The sequence below is a fragment of the Anabrus simplex genome, chromosome 1 (genome assembly GCF_040414725.1).
Source record: "Anabrus simplex isolate iqAnaSimp1 chromosome 1, ASM4041472v1, whole genome shotgun sequence".
NCBI lineage: Eukaryota > Metazoa > Arthropoda > Insecta > Orthoptera > Tettigoniidae > Anabrus > Anabrus simplex.
Window position 1 is genome coordinate 865,637,657 of NC_090265.1, and position 20,977 is coordinate 865,658,633.

Genomic DNA, 20,977 nt, shown 5'->3' on the forward strand with positions numbered 1-20,977 from the left:
AACTTTTTTCTGATTTCATTACCGGTACCCGCATCCTACTTCTCAATTTACAGATTATTTTTGCTAGGGGCTTTACGTCGCACCGACACAGATAGGTCTTACGGCGACGATGGGATAGGAAAGGCCTAGGAGTTGGAAGGAAGCGGCCGTGGCCTTAATTAAGGTACAGCCCCAGCATTTGCCTGGTGTGAAAATGGGAAACCACGGAAAACCATCTTCAGGGCTGCCGATAGTGGGATTCGAACCTACTATCTCCCGGATGCAGCTCACAGCCGCGCGCCTCTACGCTCACGGCTAACTCGCCCGGTACAGATTATTTTCTGTAATCTGGTATTTAATTTTCTCATTCGTATATTTTTTAGATTTAACAGAGATACTCGTAGACTTTCCTTGATATAGAAACGAGACTTTTACTCCTTTTTCGTTTGTGGCTGACGTATGAAGATATGGTATGTTCATCGTTATCTGAATCGAAACTTTTACTAAATTTTGATGACAACACATCGTTTTTGGGAGCTGGGCGCTTCCTGCGTTTGACATTTTCCTGTTTGTGAACAGGATACAAAATGAAAACAGAAGGTTTAATTGATGTGTTTACACTTAAATCTGCTTTATGAGAAGAATTGCTAGGTACCTAAAGAGATCCTACTATATCACCTTGCCTAGAAATAGTTTGCTTCCATTTCTCCCTTAAACCGCACTCGGAAGGGAAACTATGGAACGTCAATTTTCATGCATTTTTTAATGTCATCCGAAATACAGAGAGGTACATAACAGTGCACCTTCTTCTCAACCTCACAGACACTCACGGACAGAAACAATATTCACAATAAATTGCACAAAATCAACACAGCATCACAATTACTCCGCATGTCACAATGTTAAAGTCCGCCAAGAACAGAACGGAAACCTGACATCTAGCGGCCAAACCGTGAACACGGTCGGGCCCCTTTTTCAGCGACAAATTAGTAGCTATGTCCCGTCCTTGTATATCTCGTAAGCAACGCTGTATGCCACTAGTTTATAACCGTTGCACAGGAAGGCGCGACTACCAAAGGACGAGCTGACAGTCGTAGTGAAAGGTCGTACGTGCCTCTCACTGCGATTTCTCTCTCCTTGCCAGGCGCTCTGTACTTTTCAAGTATCAGCCAGGCACTTGTACTTATTAGTACATTTTGAAGGAGCATTGTCTGAGCTGTAGCACTTTTCAGTGCTCGCTCCTTCTTCTGTTTCAGGATTTCTTACAGGAGGACCAGGATGGAGAAGCCGACGCTACCAGTGAGACTGGTCGACTACGACTACGAGGGAGCCGTCGAGAATCTACTAGACGCGATCGACACGGTGGATCCCCCCAGCTATGAACGCCCGGGACTGGTGGTGTTCAACCAACTGGGGGAGGACGACCACCAGAGGACGCTCCACGTATTCGACAACCTGAATGCGACTGAGGAGTACATCGGAGAGCCACTCCTGCCGATCATCGGCATTATGGTTGCTACCCGGGCGATCATCAATCGCCCTAACGACGCAGCCAGCTTCAAGATCTACGAGGAGCGCGCGTCCCAGCAGTTCCAGGTTGCCCGTCTACCAGGACTCAGGGAGCACCTGGACGTCTCGGGCTACCAGGAGGCAGCCACGCAGACGGAGACGACCGAAGACGACGGCGGCGCTCCGGCGCGACCCCAGTTGGAAAGCTGTACGCAGACCAACAAGGCCGCCAACCAGGGTCGTTGGCCACCTACCAAGGCGAAGTGGTCGCAGACGCAGGCCTACCAGGAGGGGCCTGTAACCCGGGCGCAAACCAGGAGAGTGCCCGTGATGGTGGATGGCAGCACGGCAGTGGACAAGGACACCCCTTGGCGCACTGAGGCCGCCGTCCAGGCCCTGCCAGCCAACATGTCGCTCGAGATGCAGACCTCGATGTGCGCCCCACAGGACCGGGAACGCAGTCAAGTGTTAGCACCAACCGACGCCGCCGCCGCCGCCAGCCAGCAGAAGGAAGAAGACGGCGACGCAGCGGAGCCACCAGCTACCCAGGGGTTACCAGGCCGGGAGTAGGGTCACCAGGACGAGGCCTCTTCCCCTGCCGAGAAGACACGCCCGGGAAGAAGAAGAAGACGACGCCAGACCACGAAGCAGAAGGCGACGCTGGCCCACCAGGAGAGTGCCGCCCAGCCGCAACCCAAGACTGCTCCCAGGACAGCAGGCAACCGAGGAGCCAATCAGGAGAGGACCTCAGCGGGTAGCGGCAGTCAGGTGAGAGTTAAACGTCCCCCTCAGCAGCTCTTGCAGTGTTTCCGCTGTCTGAGGTGGGGCCACCGTCAGGTCAGCTGTGGGCTCGAGGTGAGGTGCAACCGCTGTGGTGGTGATCACCACTACACGGCCTGCGCAACACTTAGGGAGGCGTCGGTGTGCGCCAACTGCTCGGGGGGGCACCCGGCCTCCCATCGCAGTTGCCCTATCTACCGGGCAATGGCGCGGGCAGAGAGGAAGGAGATTCGGCGCCATGACCCACTCCCTTCCAGGAGGCCCCCGCCTCGGCGGGCTTGGCCTCATTCTCCGGGATCGGAGACTGGGTACGACGTACCCCAAGGAGGTGGAGCCGTGCGACAGGCCCTAGTGGAACTCAACGCATGGCTCCACAGCCGTCAAGGACCGTGCTAGTCACAGCAGTGCCCAGATGGACTGATCCCCAGACGATGGAATGGCGAGGAATGGTTTTATGTTTTGTGCATGTTACCTGTTCCTAACTAACACAACCTCTGGTCTTTTCCCAGCCCACATCCTTGCATGTGCTATCAAAAGATGTCAGGTTTTACATGTAGGCTCTTTCTGCTTTCTGCCTATGTGGTTTCAAAATCAAATCAAAATCTCTTTATTTGCAAATGAGGTGTCTACCTCGGTGACAAATGGTACACTAAAATACAATGAAGCCCTAAGTATTAAATTAACAAGAGAAGAAAATTTTCCTATAATACAATATTATACAGTTTACGCTAACAATGTTTTCTATTAAACACACAGCTCATCCTTAATAAATTTATATTATTTACAAAATTCTACTTATAATATCTCCTGTACTACTTACAAATATAGTCAATTGATATACAGTATGTGGAATTACTTCAAATGATACTATACAACTGGTATAAGATTAATATTTACATTGCATTTATTTACTTATTTACTATTTTTTACCCGTTCTAGAACCTAAGTAGCATAACGACCTGCTGCGTCTTAACCAGAGCCCCTTTTGCCACCACTTTTCAGAGTTCCTGAAGGGCCTTCACAGCTACCGTAGCGGTCCCAGGGCCCTCGAAGTCTCCACTGTACTTCACCCCTACAGGCAGTCCCCTACTTTGGCTGTCCAAACTCCTTAGACCAGGGGATGGAATTAATTTATTCACACACATTTTTTATTTACAATAACCTGCACTGGTCGAATGCCCTCTAACACTTCATTTATTTCCTCTGTTGCTGTTTATTCTCTTCTTGAATATCTGTACAGATTTTGGAAAAGGATCAAACACTACCACTGGTAAACTGTTCCACTCCTTCACACCCTTCCCAATCAATGAAAATTTACCACAATCGCTTCTGCTAAAATTCCTTCTAATTTTATATTTGTGTTCAGTCCTGCCGATATAATTATTTTCGAACTGAAGCCTCCCACGGATATCTCCCCATGCTTCTTCTCTTGTATAGGCTCTATATAATCCTATAAGCCTAGTTTTCTGCATTCTCTTACCTAAAGTTTCCCACCCAAGTTCCTTAAACATTTCTGATACACTACTCGTTCTTCTGAAATCCCCTGTTACAAATCTTGCTACTTTCCTCTGCACACTATCTGTTTCTTTTATTAGGTAATCTTGGTGAGAATCCCAAACACTGTTTGCATATTCCAATAATGGACGAACCATACGCAAGTAAGTTTATTTCTTTAATTCTTTGTTGCATCCTTTAAGTAGCCTCATTATGACATGTAACGATCCGTACGCTTTCCCAACAATGTCATCAACATGACCCTTTCAGTGCAAATTACTTTCAAATCTCACACCTAAGTATTTGCACTTGCCATCTTTTGGGATAACTACCTCATCCAAAGTATATTCAAATTCAGTTTTAAAGCTCCTGTTTGTAACAGTTGTAACAGTTGATTTGCCTCCATTAACCTTCATATTATTTTCTTCAACCCATTGTTGGATATTTTCAAGGTCTCTTTGTAATTCTGAACAATCCTCAATGTTTTTTATTTCCCTATAAACAATTATGTCATCTGCATACAATCTTATTTTTGATGTTATATTGTTCCCTAAATCATTTGCGTATATTAAGAAAAGTAACGGACCGATTATCCTCCCCTTTGCAATTCCCTTCAGAACTTTCTCTTCCTGAGATACATTATTTCCTACTTTGACTCTCTGAACCCTTGAATTTAGAAATGTTTTTATCCAACGTGTAACCCTTACGTCCAATCCTATTCCTCCAATTTCTTTAATAATATTCCATGTTCCACTCTATCAAAGGCTTTGGAAAGATCTATGGCTATGGAATCTAACTGACCTTCTGAATCTAATTGATCTGATATGTCCTGCTGAAATGCCACCAGTTGTGCCTCACAAGAAAATTTCTTTCTAAATCCATACTGGCTCCTCATGAACCAATTTTTATCATCACATATCCCTCTGATGTACTTCGATATTAAACTCTCCAGTATTTTACAAACTATACTGGTCAGGCTGATTGGTCTGTAGTTCTCTGGTTTCCTTTTATCACCCTTTCCTTTATAAATTGGTATTATTATAGATTCCTTCAATTCCTTTGGTATTACACTATTATTTATGACATAGTCAAAGAGAAATTTTAAATAAGGCACTATGTACCACCCCATTGTCTTTAATACCTCCCCAGTAATTTGATCACTTCCTGCTGCTTTTCCTTGCTGAAGCAGTTGGATTTCTCTGAAAACATCTTCATTTGTGAATGAGAAGCTTCTTGCTTCCCTCTGTGTTTTTGCCTCTCTATCTTCTGTTTCGGTTTCCAACTCTTGACAATCATCTACTGAATCTCTGAATTCCCTACTGAATAGGTTTGCTTTCTCAGTATCTCTTAAATAGTGTTCACCCCCTTCTCCCACCATTGTAGGAATTTGGATTCCTTTTCCTTTGTGATTCCTGATATATAAGAATACAGCTTTTTCCATTTCCCTTTGTGGTCATTACCCTCTTGAAGTATGCCATTCATATAATTCTCTTTTGCTTCCTTATTCACTCTATTCAGTTCCCTCATTAGCTGTTTTCTAGTTTCTCTACTCTCCCTACCCTCTTTGATTTTCCTGTTTACTATTCTACATTTTCTTTTTAATTTTCTTATTCCCCTTGTATAATAAACAGGGTCTGAGGTCATTTTACCCTTCTTAACAGCTACAAATCTCTTCTCTCCTTCCCAAATGATTCCTTTAAGTTTAGCCCAAAGTGTATCCACGTTACTCCCTTCGCTTATCCAACAACTGAATTGTGATTTAAGGTAAGTCCCAAATTCATCAACTTTAGTTTTTATGTACAATTTCTTGTCTTGTGTAACCCTATTATTAAGCCTTTTTGGTACGAGTCCTACATCCATTATTACAGCCTTATGGTCTCCTATTCCTTCAATTACCTCAGTTTTATCAACAATTTCCCATGGTTTAACCAAGAATGCCTCTAGTAAGTTATTGAGACGAGTCGGTTCTTGTACTACTTGTGTAAATCCTCCCTCCCAAATTAACTTATTTGCCAGTTTCTGTTCATGGGCTTCACTTGCAGCTCCATTCCATTCAACTCCAGGCAAATTTAGATCTCCCCCAATTATTACCATATCATTATTATTATTATTATTTTAATGAGTATAATCTATTATTTTCTCAAATATTTCCATGTCTCTTTCCTCTCTTCCAGGCCTGTATGTTCCTATAATTCCCACCTCCTTCATATTATCACAAACTAATTTTATCCCTAATATTTCATCCCTTTCGTCGGTAAACCATTCATGTGAGCAGTAAGTTTCCTTCACCAGAATAAACACCCCCCTCCTTTTTTATCTCCTCGGTCACTACGATAGACTGTGTACCCTTCTGGAAATACTTCTCTATTACCCACCCCTTCTTTCAACCACGATTCCACTCCTATCACCACATCAGTCTCATAAGATTCCATCAATGTACCGAATTTTAATTGTTTATTTACTACACTTTGACAGTTTACCAAGAGCAATCTCAGACCCCCTTCCTCCCTAAAACTTGACTGTTGCAATTGGGTAACTTGAAATTCCTTACTATCCTGAGTTTCTTTTTCTAGTTGACTGAGCCAGCTTGAAGTACAGCTGGCTCTTTCTACTAGTTTTCCTGGTCGGTATTATAACTCAAGGGAGTTGCCTGTTTTACAGTAGCCTACATATCTTAAGATTAATAAAATCTAGAACAATATTTGCTATCTTTCGTTTACCTGAATTGTTTAGATGGAGGCCATGTTTTGTATAACAGTATCTCTCAAAACTGCTGCATTCAATAACCTGAGTATTCCGAAAATGTTTAAAAATTTTAACAATATCTGTATTGACCTTGTCCACTTCAATGTTCACACACGAGTCTCTACTCAAATCATGCCTGTGGGGCACGTTTACTACAAAGACGTTAGTGTGGGTCAGCTTCCCTAGTGTATGTTTAAGTTGTGATCTTACATTCTTGGCGTCGTCGTGAGCTACGTCGTTCGTCCCACCGATGATAAGCACTGCATCGCCGCTTCCGAAGTTCCTAGTTGCTGCTTCTACGTTTTCCAGAACACTGCTGATAGAAGCTCCTGGATATATTTCTCCGGTTGCTGCTATATTCTCGTCGTTAATCACTACCGCAATTCTCCTTCCTTGGCTATCACCAAACACAGCTACCTTCGCTGATTTAGGCCTAACTGGGTCTTGAATCTGAATTCTAGGCCTAAATTTTAAACTCGGCACGGCAACGGCAGCGGATCGCGATGATTTGGTTTCACGCGCGCGATCACTTTCTTCCCGAATTAAATTATTTAGGGCAGAAAACCTATTTCTGATGTTTATTTCCGGAAATTCAGTTGTAGATTTCTTCTTAGCCGGCCATCCACGAACTACTTGACACTACGTGCTCGAGTTTGTTACTGGTACCGGTATATCACTCGAAGAATGGTCAGTCCCAAATTTTACCGATCGCAGTCTTTCTTTTAATTCTTGATTTTCAACTTTAAGAGCCTCATTGTCCTTTTTAGAATGTTTATAATTTCTAATGCACTTTTGTATTCCTCATCGATTGTTTTCAGTGCTTCATCGTCAACGCCGTCGCCAACTACAACATTCCGAACACACTGCTCACGAATCCAGTCAACGTTTTCGTTAGTTTTTACGTCTCTAGGGCAATTTCCGCACTTATAATGCCACCATCGATCACATGAATCACACAACTTTCTATTTTTCACTAATCTTCGACATTTTCCGCACTTTTCGTCACATTTTACGGTTAATTTACTCGGAAGATAAAACACAACGTCGTCATTACCGGGCGCCATTTTGAAAAAAGAAACCACTATCCAACCAACACAAACTTTGCCGTGGTAGCGAGTCTGACTCAGAAACCGACAGATACTCCTTGTATCACTTCCCACTATACCCAGCTATCTCTTTTCTTCTTAGAAATTAATAGCATGTAGGAGGCCATGTAGATCGAGTCGATGGTCACGGCGGGGGAGCGGGCTACGGGGGCCCCCCGTAAAAAAATCATATTGTGCTTATAGATATTTCAAAAGTGATTTTAAGGTGTGCAGGGTATTTTTTTTTGTAGAACTGAAACTTCAGATTCTTTCCCCGAAATATTCAACTGTTGTGTGCTATTTTGCTAATCTTGGCAAGCTTGCATCCGGGAGATAGTAGGTTCGAATCCCACTATCGGCAGCCCTGAAGATGGTTTTCCGTGGTTTCCCATTTTCACACCAGGCAAATGCTGGGGCTGTACCTTAATTAAGGCCACGGCCGCTTCCTTCCAACTCCTAGGCCTTTCCTTTCCCATTGTCGCCATAAGACCTATCTGTGTCGGTGCGACGTAAAGCCCCTAGCAAAAAAAAAAAAAAAATCTTGGCAAAGTGGTTTGCAGCCAGAAAAGATACTCGATGAAATACCGTGTAGAAGGTAATTAAGAAAAAAGCGGCTGTCGGCTTCATCTAGGCAAGGACCTAATAAAGGAAGTAATTTGATATCCTTAGATTACTCACGAATCTGTTTCTTTACACCTTATTTCGGAAGGTGATGGAGTTTCCGTGGCTCAAGCGGCAGCGCGCCGGTCTCTCACGGCTGGGTTCCGTGGTTCAAATCCCGATCACTCCATGTGCGATTTGTGCTGGACAAAGCGGAGGTGGACAGGTTTTTATCCGGGTACTCCGGTTTTCCCTATCATATTTCATTCCAGCAACACTCTTGAATATCATTTCACTTAATCTGTTATTCATTAATCATTGCCGAAGAGGAGTGCGACAGGCTTCGTTAGCTGCACAAGTCCTATCCTTGCCGCTAGATGGGGGCTTCATTCATTCCATTCCTGACCCGGTAGAATTACTGGAAACAGTCTGCGGATTTTTTTCTTTTCAGAAAGTGATCAAATCCGTGGAGGATAATGTATTCCTTGTGATAAGAATTGTGACGGATAATCACAAAACAACCGTCTTCGTGGTTAGACATTTTGGACAACCTCAAATATCCAGATGGTAATATCCCAATCAAACTAGAAACTAGAAACAAGAGAGGATGGAGTGTGACATTTGCGTCAGGAAAATCTCACTGCCTAGATATTCGACTGCACTAAATGGAACTGATTATGCATCAGGACCTTAGATCGAAGATCAGGACAGAGGAGGAGTTCGATACCCAAAATCTTGTTGTGTTGCTCTGATGAAGAAACTGCAGGGAGTTCGTTTAAGCTGCTGTGCCCTATTGTCGAAGTCCTTCAAACGTACGAGCGTATTACGAGGACTTGCGACGTCTTTCCTTCCAGAATGTGTTTTGTTACAGTGTGAGGTGAAAGAACATCAGCAAACTGTTAGTAATATAATCCCAACCAAATTTGTAGAAGTAAATAAATGCAATGTAAATGTTAACCTTAAACCAGTTGTATAGTATCATTTGAAGTAATTCCACATACTGTATATCAGTTGACTATATTTGTAAGTCGTACAGGAGATATTATAAGTAGAATTTTGTAAACAATGATAATTTATTAAGGATGAGCTGTGTGTTTAATAGAAAAAAATTGTTAGCGTGAATTATGTAATATTGTATTATAGGAAAATTTTATTCTGTTGTTAATTTAATATTTAGTGCCTGACCATAATGTATTTTAGTGTACCATTTGGCACCGAGGTAGACACCTCATTTGCAAATAAAGAGATTTTGATGTTTTTTTTTTGATATTGGGTTGGCAAGAATACAAAAAGTACTGTACCACTCCAACCCAAGGATCGAGACGGCTGTGGTCCATCCTGTCACGTCAAGTGACGTACTTCCTTAGCAACGGTAACCATGCAACTTTGTATGGAAACAAACTTCTGGCGAAAGTGAGTATGTTAAACATACCATAGCCTAATCAAGATTCAAATTATGGAAGAGGCACTAGGGGCTCATATTGATAATGAAGACGAAATCAAAGAGCCTCAGATAACATCATCTGATCCAAATGAACGTAAATTAGCTCGTCGTCTGCGAATTCAAAGGAGAATAGAAGCTGTGCGCAAGTAAGATATTCTATCGGTTAGACCTAAAATATTGTAGGAACCTCAATAAGAAATTGTGCATGTGGTTGGGAATTATTTAACACCTCCCTGTAATTAGTCCTTCATTAGCTTTGATAATACGTACACCAGGAAGTACAGCATTAAAATTAGCTATGTGTTGGTATCTTCAACATAGCTAATTTACATACCGGTACCAATTTAGTTTCTTCCAAATACACTGTGGTAAACTAAATGCACGCGTAATAACTCTATTAACTGAAACAGGTTACGTGAACGTCGCCTTGGGGGTCATTTAGGCCTATTATGATACATATCATGATTATTATACATAGGGAAAGATCACAATATAAGGTTGGAATTCAAAAGGACAATTTGGGGCAAATATTCGTTTATGGGAAGGGGAGTTAGGGATTGGAACAACTTAACAAGGGAGATGTTCGATAAATATCCAGTTTCTTTGAAATCATTTAAGAAAAGGCTAGGAAATCAACAGATAGGGAATTTGCCACCTGGGCGACTGTCCTAAATGCAGATCAGTATTGACTGATTGATTGATTGATTGATTGATTGATTGATTGATTGATTGATTGATTGATTGATTGATTGATTGATTGATTGATTGATTGATTGATTATCTGTCTACCCATCTATCATATAGTGTGTTGACTACAGTATGCCAGCTGGGTCTGGTATTTTCAGTTTTGTCGGCCTCCTTTCATCTGATTACCAGACCTTCCTTTGTCAAACATTGTTTTTTCCAACCTGTGGTATTAGGCCTAGGTTTGCAAGGCCTAGAGAGTCATGTAACTGTGAGCTTGCATTTGGGGAGATTGTTTTCTTTGGTTTCCCATTTTCACCCCCTCTAGGGGCACCATGACCTTGACGTTGGTGTGGGGGCTTGTGTGCTTGTTGATCCCGAGAGCTGTGCCAGCCTAGGGTTACCCATGCTGGATTGGCCTCGGTGTAGGGCCAGACTAACAAGGTGTCCCCTGAGTTGCTTGGGAGGTGTCTGTGCTCTTTATTCTTCATCACTATTTCTACCCTTCTATTCTCACCTTAAATTTCATTCCTCTTCCTGTCTGGCCACCCTCTCTGCCTCGGGTAGATTAGGTTAGTACGGAGGTTTAATCCTCCCCCATCACAAGTTTCGGGTCATGGCGAGGTGATGCATGACTACTGGGAGAGTAGTTCCAAGCGACCCCCTCCAGATACCGGGCGCGCTTCGGAGTAAATAGCCTTGCCTTCAGTACATCTCCTTGGCTCTGCCGAAGGTCGACCTCATATTTCCGGAGTACTCGTGGGACCAAAAACGGAATCTCTCTCTTCTAATTCTTCTGTTCCAAAGGGTGGCACCCTTCAAAAAACAGCGTCTAAGATTGCTAAGAAACGAAAGCAGTATACTCCAGTTCCAGTGGATTATGTAAGTGACGAACGTCTTCCTCGATTCCTGGTTGCTTCCAGGGTCGATGGTAAGAGTTTTCTTCATGAATGTCCTTTCATGATTAGCAATTCCATCTAAATTGTTGCTGGTGAAGTCGATGAGATGCACAAGCTCCACGATGGATCCATACTTATCAAGACATCTATGGCTGAACAGTCCAGACGGCTACTTAAAGCCAAGTTATTCGGAAAGGTGGAGGTGAAAATCGAGAAGCACCAAACCCTTAACTCCTGCAAGGGAGTTGTATTCCACAGGGATTTGGTTAAGTCTTCCAATGATACGATGATCCGGTACCTAGCATGTCGGGGTGTAACCAACGTGAAGAGGTTGAAGAGGCGTGTGGGTCATAAGCTACTCGATACGGGTGCTTTCATCCTTACCATCGACGCCGAGACTGTACCTGAACGGATAAAAGTGGCAATGTATCGTCTGACTGTTCATCCAAATATTCTGGCACCAATGAGGTGCTATAACTGTCAAAAGTTTGGCCTCACCTCATTACGGTGTACAGGTTCGATGACCTGCAAAATGTGTGGGAAGTGCGAGCATGTTGGAGTTGAATGCACACCACCACCTGTGTGCGTCAACTGCCCGGGTACACATGCTCCAATCTCCAAGGAGTGCCCCACATTCAAGAGGGAGAAGAAGATCCAGGAGATAAAAACGCTGGATAAGCTATCTTATCCAGATGCCCGTAGAAAGTTCAAGTCCATGGCTGCTCCGGAGTTCTCCATCTCCTTCGCTGAAAAGGTCGCAAACGTGCGGATCACTCCACAGAGTTTTGTACAGAACACCAGTACTGAAAATGCATTGAAAAGTCAAAGCCAGCAACAAAATTCAATAACTAATGAAACTGGAGGTTCAAATCGTGAGGCACCGAAGAGAGCGTTACTGTCGACGTTGCCTGGGAAGGGCCCTACCCAGGAACGTTCGGCTGGGAAGTCCTCCACCAACAGGGCGGGGGGAAAGACTTCCCCAAATAGGGCTGCAAAGTCTAGCCCTCCTTCCAATGCCCAGATCATAAAGGAGGAGAAGGTGAAGCCACAGAGCTTCCCTTAAGCAATTGGAGAAGAAGCCTTCTCCAACTCAGTCGGGGTCCACTGGATCCCCGAAGAAATCCAGCAAGCCATCTGCCGGCTCTCCTCCAAAAAAGAAATAAGCGGTGGGCAAGAGCGAGAGGCCCCGATGCCCTCTTGTTCGATCACTTTCTGGGGAACCTAGTTCTCCCAGGAAGAAGGCCCACTGTTCCCGAACAATGAGATCACCGTCCGTGGAGGGTCGAGTCACCATGCCTCCTTCTTCTGAGGAGACAATGGAGACTGAACCATTCATTGTCGTGGATGGTGATTGTGACAATAACGATACCGACAAAGATGGCGGAACCTGGCAGGTAATGGACCGAACGAAGGGCAAGAAATTGCTCTGAATTCGAGGCTTTACCTATCCACACGATGGCAGTATTGCAGTGGAACTACAGTAGTTATCACTGTCGCCTAGCTGAGTTACGTCAATTGATATGTGTATATTTAACGGAACAGTGATAGAGGAGTGTTCACGGCTGTCTGCGGCCTGGTCATTCCAGCACTGGAACTTTGGGCTGTTAGATCGGCATCGTAGTACTGATATACTAACAATTTGTTGGTTATTTTGATCCACCTTTTCAATACAAATTTGAAAAGGTGGATCAAAATAACCAACAAATTTTTAGTATATCATAGCATAGTTCAATACGGGTCTAATAATGAGATTAGTTACATGTAATCGTAGTACTGTTTGTTAAAAGAGAGAAAATGTGCGGTTTTTCATTTGAGCGAGTATTTTATATGATAAGTTTGGTTTCAATCCCTACATTCCTACTGATGTATTTGTAATGGCCTATGTTAACTGTATTTAGGAAAACGACAAAGACAGTCTTTCTGAGAATCCCGTAGCGAAGCACGGGTACATCAGCTAGTTGGTATTATAAATTTACTCATTCAGGACAAATATTTCATTTTACCTATGGGAATCAACATCTATATCATCTGATGGCCAGACAGGCATCAATTTTTGGAGGTGATACATAGTCTCTCATAGTGCATTGGCACTGCTGGTGGCTTCAAGCAGTCTATGCAGTGTCCTCCACAGTATGCACTAGCCTTGCGTCTTGGTAGATGTGCTAAGTACCAACTGATGAGCCCAACTTAGCACACAAGGGTGAAACGCAGGCAACCAAGAATGAGTTAGCTGGAAAGTTTATAATGTCCAATAACGGACCATTATATTTGTATTACATACCACTTAGTCGAGCAGCTCATCTTCTTTCTCCCAAGTCTTCCCAGCCCAATCTTTGCAACATTTTTGTAATGCTACTCTTTTGTTGGAAATCACCCAGAACAAATCAAGCTACTTTTCTTTGGATTTTTTCCAGTTCTTGAATCGAGTAATTGGTGAGGGTCCCATACACTGGAACCATACTCTATTTGGGATCTTACCAGAGACTTGTATGTCCTGTCCTTTACATCCTTATTACAACCCCTGAGCACCCTGTTAACCATATGCAGAGATCTGTACCCTTTATTTACAATCCCATTTATTCAGGATCAGCGTTATATAGAGGTAGGTTGCCTAGTTATACTTCCTCGTAAAACAATAATCACCACCACTCCCATCCCTGCAGTGCTTCCCCACTTGTAAGATATGAATGGTGATCATGGAGCCTGACGTGAGTCCACCATTATTTCCAAAGTCAGACTCCTTTCTTGGTTTGAGAGATTTTAAAATTATGATTTACATTTCTTTGCTACTGTGTTAATGTTGCACTGACACATCAAAGAATGTCTGCATTGTGAGGAAGGGAAAGGTCTAGGATTGGGAAGGTGGCAGCCTTGGCATTAATTAAGGTACAGCCTCAGAATTTTATCTTCAGGGAAGCTGACAACAGGATTTCAAACTCACCATCTTCTGAATGCAAGCTCACCCGAACTGAACAGCTAACTCGCTCGGTTGTTGGAGAGGTCTGGGGATTCTTTCACTGTCTTGTCTTTCATTAGCCTTCTTATTATTTAGGTTATGCTTTTCTTGTTTGAAGTTTTTCCATTAGATTGGTATTAAAAGGTTCTGATTATCATAGTATTTTGTCCCCTCAAAACAATATTTACTGTCACCACCAAAAATATTTCACTCACATACTCTCTGAGCCCTTCCACTGTCAACTACTGTTGATGTCCTCCTGGGTGTACGGTCATAGAATATATCTACATTATCTCCTCTCTGTGCTCCTAAAACAGTAATCACCACTATATCATCCCCTACCTTATTCTGTTGAGGCTCAACTTGTAGGATTCCAGCAAGATATAGCAGATATCTTGGATTCAGGAGGTCAAATGGACTGTATCGTGATTGACCTGTCTAAAGCATTTGATAGGGTGGATCATGGGGGACTACTGGCAAAAATGAGTGCAATTGGACTAGAGGAAAGAGTGACTGAATGCGTTGCTGTATTTCTAGAAAATAGATCTCAGAGAATTAGAGTAGGCAAAGCTTTATTTGACCCTGTAATAATTAAGAGGGGAATTCCTCAAGGCAGTATTATAGGAACTTTATGTTTTCTTATATACATAAAAATGATATGAGTAAAGAAGTGGAATCAGAGGTAAGGCTTATTGTGGATGATGTTATTCTGTATAGATGTTGATAACCGGGGTTAAAATTCAGGCTGTGAGTTTCACAAATAGGAAAAGACCTCTCAGTTTTTATTACTGCATTGATGGGGTGAAAGTTCCTTTTGGGGATCATTGTAAGTATCTAGGTGCTAATATAAGGAAAGATCTTCATTGGGGTAATCACATAAATGGGATTGTAAATAAAGGGTACAGATCTCTGAATATGGTTATGAGGGTGTTTAGGGGTTGTAGTAAGGATGTAAATGAGAGGGAATATAAGTCTCTGGTAAGAGACCAACTAGAGTATGGTTCCAGTGTATGGGACCCTCACCAGGATAACCTGATTCAAGAACTAGAAAAAATCCAAAGAAAAGTAGCTCGATTTGTACTGGGTGATTTCCAACAAAAGAGTGGCATTACAAAAATGTTGCAAAGTATGGGCTAGAAGGAACTGGGAGAAAGAAGATGAGCTGCTTGACTAAGTGGTGTGTTGCAAGTGATAAATATTATTATTGATTCTTATTGAAGATACTATTAACTTAGTGTTATTATTGTTATTATTATAGTTATTATTGTTGTTATTGTTATTATTCCAATGGCATTAGTAGACGAAAAAGTTTGAGTGGCATCTTTAAAAGTAGGAAAGATCACAATCTATATATATAAAATAAGAGTTTTGTCTGTACATTGCTCAGAATTTGAAAATAATGGTATTTCTGTATCGGTCATGTCCATAGTAACAAGAAAATGCACTTTTTACTTTTCCGTAATTTCTGTCTGTCTGTCTGTCTGTCTGTATGTATGTATGTACACGCATCACGAGAAAACAGTTGAAGAGAATTTAATGAAAATCGGTATGTGAAGTCGGGGGACGAGCCTCTACAATCTAGGCTATAAATCATTTTACTTATGCTGAGTGAAATGGTAGTTTAGGGGAAGGCGTAAAATTGAATTCTCAACTATTTATGTTATTAGTGGTCTAATGAAAACCGGTATGTGAAGTCGGGAGATGAGCCTCTACAATCTAGGCTATAAATCATTTTACTCACGCTGAGTGAAATGGTAGTTTAGGGGAAGGCCTAAAATTGAATTCTCAACTATTTATGTTATTAGTGGTCGTATTTTAAAGAAAATGAGTATGCAAAGTTGGGGAATAAGTTGCTACAATCTAGGCTATCAATAATTGTATTCACGCTGAGAAAATGGTAGTTTAGGGGAAGGCCTACACTTTAATTCTCAAATATTGTTGTTATTAGTAGTCCTATCTTGATGAAAATCGGTATACAAAGTCAGGAAACAAGTCCCCATAGTCTAGGCTGTAAATTATTTTATTCACGCTGAGTGAAATGGTAGTTTAGGGCAAGGCCTAAAATGTAATTCTCAAGTATTTCTTATTAGAGATGTAATCGATGAATGCTACATAACTAAGGTTATATAGTATTAAATTTCCTATTATTCATGTCTTATACATTGTTACCGTACTAGCTATTATCACCAAGATATTCATGAATTTGAATTTTTGTTACTAAGTCCATATCAGCGCCGAGTAACGAGAAAATGGGTAAACAGTATTTAATGAAAATCGGTACGTAAAGTCGGAGAATAAGAAACTACAGTTTATGGTATAAAATATTTTACAAATCACAGAGTCGAAAGAAAACTAAATGTGAAGGCCTAAAATATAGAAAGCTCATAACAATGATCAACAATAACATTACACTGACCATTGTTTGTCGTGATGTGCTTTGTGTCTTCTGTTGCCCCTCATCTCCGGTAGATAGGATTACTGCTGCGTACAGAGTATTTTTTATTTGATTTACGTCGCACCGACATAGATAGGTTTTATGGCGACGATGGGATAGGAAAGGGCTAGGAGTGTCTTAGGCCTTAATTAAGGCACAGGCCCAGCATTTGGCTGGTATGAAAGTGGGAAACCACGGAATACCATCTTCAGCGCTGCCGACAATGGGGTTCGAATCCACTATCTCTCGGATCCAAGCTCACAGCTGCGCACCGCTAACCACACGGTCAACTCGCCCAGTCATACAGAGTGTAACAGCCTGTCTGAATATTGATGGGAAGTAGCTGGGGAGTCAGATAACTTTCTTCTTTAGCATGCCATTCCCCTGGTTTATAAATTTTCTGATACTACTGGTACGTAACTCACTGGATCATCATAGCATTCGGGCCATTCAATCCCTACTCTGAGGCACTGATTGGAATGAACAGTGTGCATATTTAGCGGAATAATGGCAGATAAGTGTTCATGGCAATCTGCGGCCTGGTCATCCCAGCTCTGGAACTTTGGACTATTAGATTGGCACCGCAATCTAATCGCAGCACTGTTAATTAAAAGTGATAAAACATGCGGCTTTCCATTTGATCGAGTATTTTATATGATATCATTGCTTTTAATTGCTATATTCATACTTACGTTTTTGTAATGACCTATGTTGATTTTAGGTTAGGGAAACCACAAAGTCAGTCTTTCTGAGAATCCCGTAGCGAAGCACGGGTACATCAGCTAGTATGATGATAAAGTTGGAATTCAAGAGGACAAATTGGGGCAAATATTCATTTATAGGAAGGGGAGTTGGGGATTGGAATAACTTACCAAGGAAGATATTCAATAAATTTCCAATTTCTTTGAATTCATTTAAGAAAAGGCTAGGTAAACAACAGATAGGGAATCTGCCACCTGGGTGACTGCCCTAAATGCAGATCAGTATTGATTGATTGATTGATTGATTGATTGATTGATTGATAAGAAGCAACTAAAGGAGGGGCACTCAGGGTCCCCCCAATGGGCCCTTAACTTGATTTGGTGAACACAGGGCCTTTCAATATAAAGAATGTTATTGACTTTACTTCCCACTAATTACTTTTTTGGTTTTCGGAGACGCTGAGGTGCCAGAATTTTGTCCCGCAGGAGTTCTTTTATGTGCCAGTAAATCTACTGACATGAAGCTGACGTATTTGAGCACCTTCTAAACTACCGGACTGAGCCTGGATTGAACCTGCCAAGTTGGGTCAGAAGGTCAGCGCCTCTACCGTCTGAGCCACTCAGCCCAGCCACAGGGCCTTTAGCTGAGTCCTGTCATTGCTTCGACTTACTTGTGCCAGGCTCCTCACGTTCATCTCCTATCCGACTTTCCTTGGTCAACTCTTGTTCTTGTCCGACCCCGATGGTCTTAGATTTGCGAATCCTAGGGAGTCATTCATTTTCACACCCTTCGTGGCCCTTGTCTTCCTTTGACCGATATCTTCATTTTTCGAAGTATCGTATCCCTTCCATTTTTTCTCTGTGATTAATGTTAATAGAGGAGGTTGCCCAGTTGTACTTTCTCTTAAAACAATAATCACCACCACCACCATTCCTTGGTCAACTCTTATTCTTATCCGAACCTGACGGTATTCTGTGTAGAGACCGTGGGGTTCTTGCATTCTCATGCCCTTCATGGCTTTTGCCTTTCTTTGGCTGATACCTTCATTTTTGAAGTGTCGGGCACCTTCCAGATTTTCCCTCTGATTAATGTTAGTAGAGAATGTTTGCTTAGTCGTACTTCCTCTTAAAACAATCACCATCACCACGACTGGACACTCCAGGTTCGGTCTGTGTGTGGAGGCAATAGAATACATCCACTGTATCCCCTGCCTGTTGTTGTTATAGGGAGCTGAAAAGGTAATGCAGGGGCTCTTAATTTCGGAGTGTGGATTGGCGACCACGGTGCCCTAACTCAGTCTGGCATTGTTTCCATTTACTTTTACCAGGTTTCTCACTTTGATCTTTCCTATATGACCTCCTTTGGTCAACTCTTGTTGCATTCTGACCCCGACAGTATTCGGTTAATGAGGCCTAGGGAGTTTTTCACTTTCACGTCCCTTGTGACCTTTTGCCGATAACTTCATTCCTCAAAGTGTCGGATCTCTTCCATTCTTTCTCTCTGAGTAGTGTTTTATAGAGGATGGTTGCCTAGTTGTACTTGCTCTTAAAACAATAATCACCACCACATCACCTTTTCGAAGGATTGGACCTATTACTGTTTTCCTCCTATTAGTGTTAAAAGGGCTCTATGGCTAGATAGTTAACATACTGGTCTTTGGTTCAGGGGATTCTGGGTGCGATTCCCAGCTGGTTATGGGATTTTAACCTAAATTGGTTAATTCAAGTGGCTTGGGGACTGGATCAGTGTGTTGTCTTCAGCATTAGAATTTCATCATAGGTGGGGCCCCATCTTTACAGATGTGCAGACCACCTATATGGTGTCAACTCGAAAGACCTGCACCAGGCCTCTTCGGAGGACACACACCATTATCATTAGTGTTAAAAGAGGATGGTTGCCCTGTTGCACTTCCTATTAAAACAGTAACCACCACCACCACCACCACCACCACCACCACCACCACCACCACCACCACCACCATGCCTGCCTATTACCCGAAGGCCCCTGATTTGAATCCCAGTCAGGTCAGGGATTTTTATCTGAATCTGAGGGCTGGTTTGAGGTCCAATCAGCCTACATGATTACAATTGAGGAGCAATGTAACAATGAGATACTAGCCCCGGTCTAGAAAGCCAGGGATAACAACTGAGAAGATTCGTCATGCCAGTCATATGACACCTCGTAATCTACATCAAGAAATATGGGTAAGTGGTTCCACTTATTCAATACTACAAAATTGTGAAGTTATTAATGCGTTACATATTTATTTGATCTCATTATTGGGACCGGTTTCGGCAACTATACTTGCCATCATCAGCCTAAGAAAATAGTTACAAGGCATTCTGAAAACTACACTAACATAATTTTAAAATTTATGTATGTACAACTTGCTCATAAATTTTTTGTATTGGTTGTACACCATAAAACTTGTATATTTAAAATACAAAGACTAGAATAATTCTTATGAGATACAATACAATTCATAAATATTATACAATCTTTTGAATATAAAAATAGTACAGCTATCAAAATATAAGATCAATATTACGTGACACATATACTAATATAATTTAACTTACTGTTTCCACACAAGAATATTAGTCACTTTGCTCTAGATACTATCAAGGCAAACTCGAACATTCTACATAGGTCATTAACATAATATTCTACGAGAAAGTATTTTTATCAAAAATTGGTGCTGTATTCTGATTTTCCCTCACATATAATGACTTTTAATATTCTAATCAGCCAATTTTACTGTATGCCAAATATAATTTTTTTTAAAATAAGGCTAATTGAATGCCTTTAATGTCCAATCAAGATATATTTTATGAAGAAGTTTTTACAAAATCTCAATGCTGTAATCAACTTTTATAACATCCACAAGCAATTTGACAATGTCATTTATTGTTTTTATATTCAAAAGGTTACATAATATTTATGACTTGTATTGTATCTCATAAGAATTATTCTAGTCTTTGTATTTTAAATATACAAGTTTTATGGTGTACACCCACTACAAAACTTAGCTTAAGAACAAGTTGTACATACATAAATTTTAAAATGTTGTTAGTGTAGTTTTCAGAATGCCTTGTAACAATTTTCTTAGGCTGATGATGGCAAGTATAGTTGCCGAAACCAGTACCAATAATGAGATCAAATAAATATGTGACGTATTAATAACTTCACAACTTTGTAGTATTGAATAGGTGGTACCACTTACCCATATTTCTTAATGTAAATCTTGATTCAATACGGACCAAAAATGAAATTTTTGATATTACCACGTAATCTGCAAGCCTTCAGGCTGAGCAGCGGTCAATTAGTAGGCCATGGCTGCTTGGGCTGTTGCACCGTGGGGTTTTATTTGTTTTCCTTTGAGGGATTTCAATTGTTATTTCTTCCCTAAAAGGTCTAAAATCAGTCAACAAGGAGTTGTTAAGGATCCTAATCAGACTGGAAAGAATCAGTAGGAATTTTAATATTTTCATACATATCTTCATCATTCTTTTGAAAAACGTTGAACTGAAAGAGACAAGTCATATATAGGTTGATAGGAACAAGAAAAGGAACACATAATGGGACGAACATTATGGCAGGTCAGTGTGAGAATAGGGAGCCACAGAAAGAGGCATGGACAAACATGAAAACACAAAAGGACAAGGA

The 20,977-nt window shown here is 41.6% G+C and overlaps 1 protein-coding gene across 1 annotated transcript in view; it reads left to right on the top strand.

Annotated features, from left to right (window-relative positions):
* Positions 1-1,257: 1,257 nt before the first annotated feature.
* LOC136857307 (dynein regulatory complex protein 1) overlaps positions 1,258-20,977 on the top strand; it is a 256,632-nt gene continuing 236,912 nt past the window's right edge. The window contains exons 1-4 of the mRNA XM_067135886.2: positions 1,258-2,028; positions 7,326-7,397; positions 8,644-8,759; positions 9,630-9,782. Coding sequence (XP_066991987.2) covers positions 1,258-2,028; positions 7,326-7,397; positions 8,644-8,759; positions 9,630-9,782 — 1,112 coding nt within the window. The remainder of the gene's footprint in view (positions 2,029-7,325; positions 7,398-8,643; positions 8,760-9,629; positions 9,783-20,977) is intronic.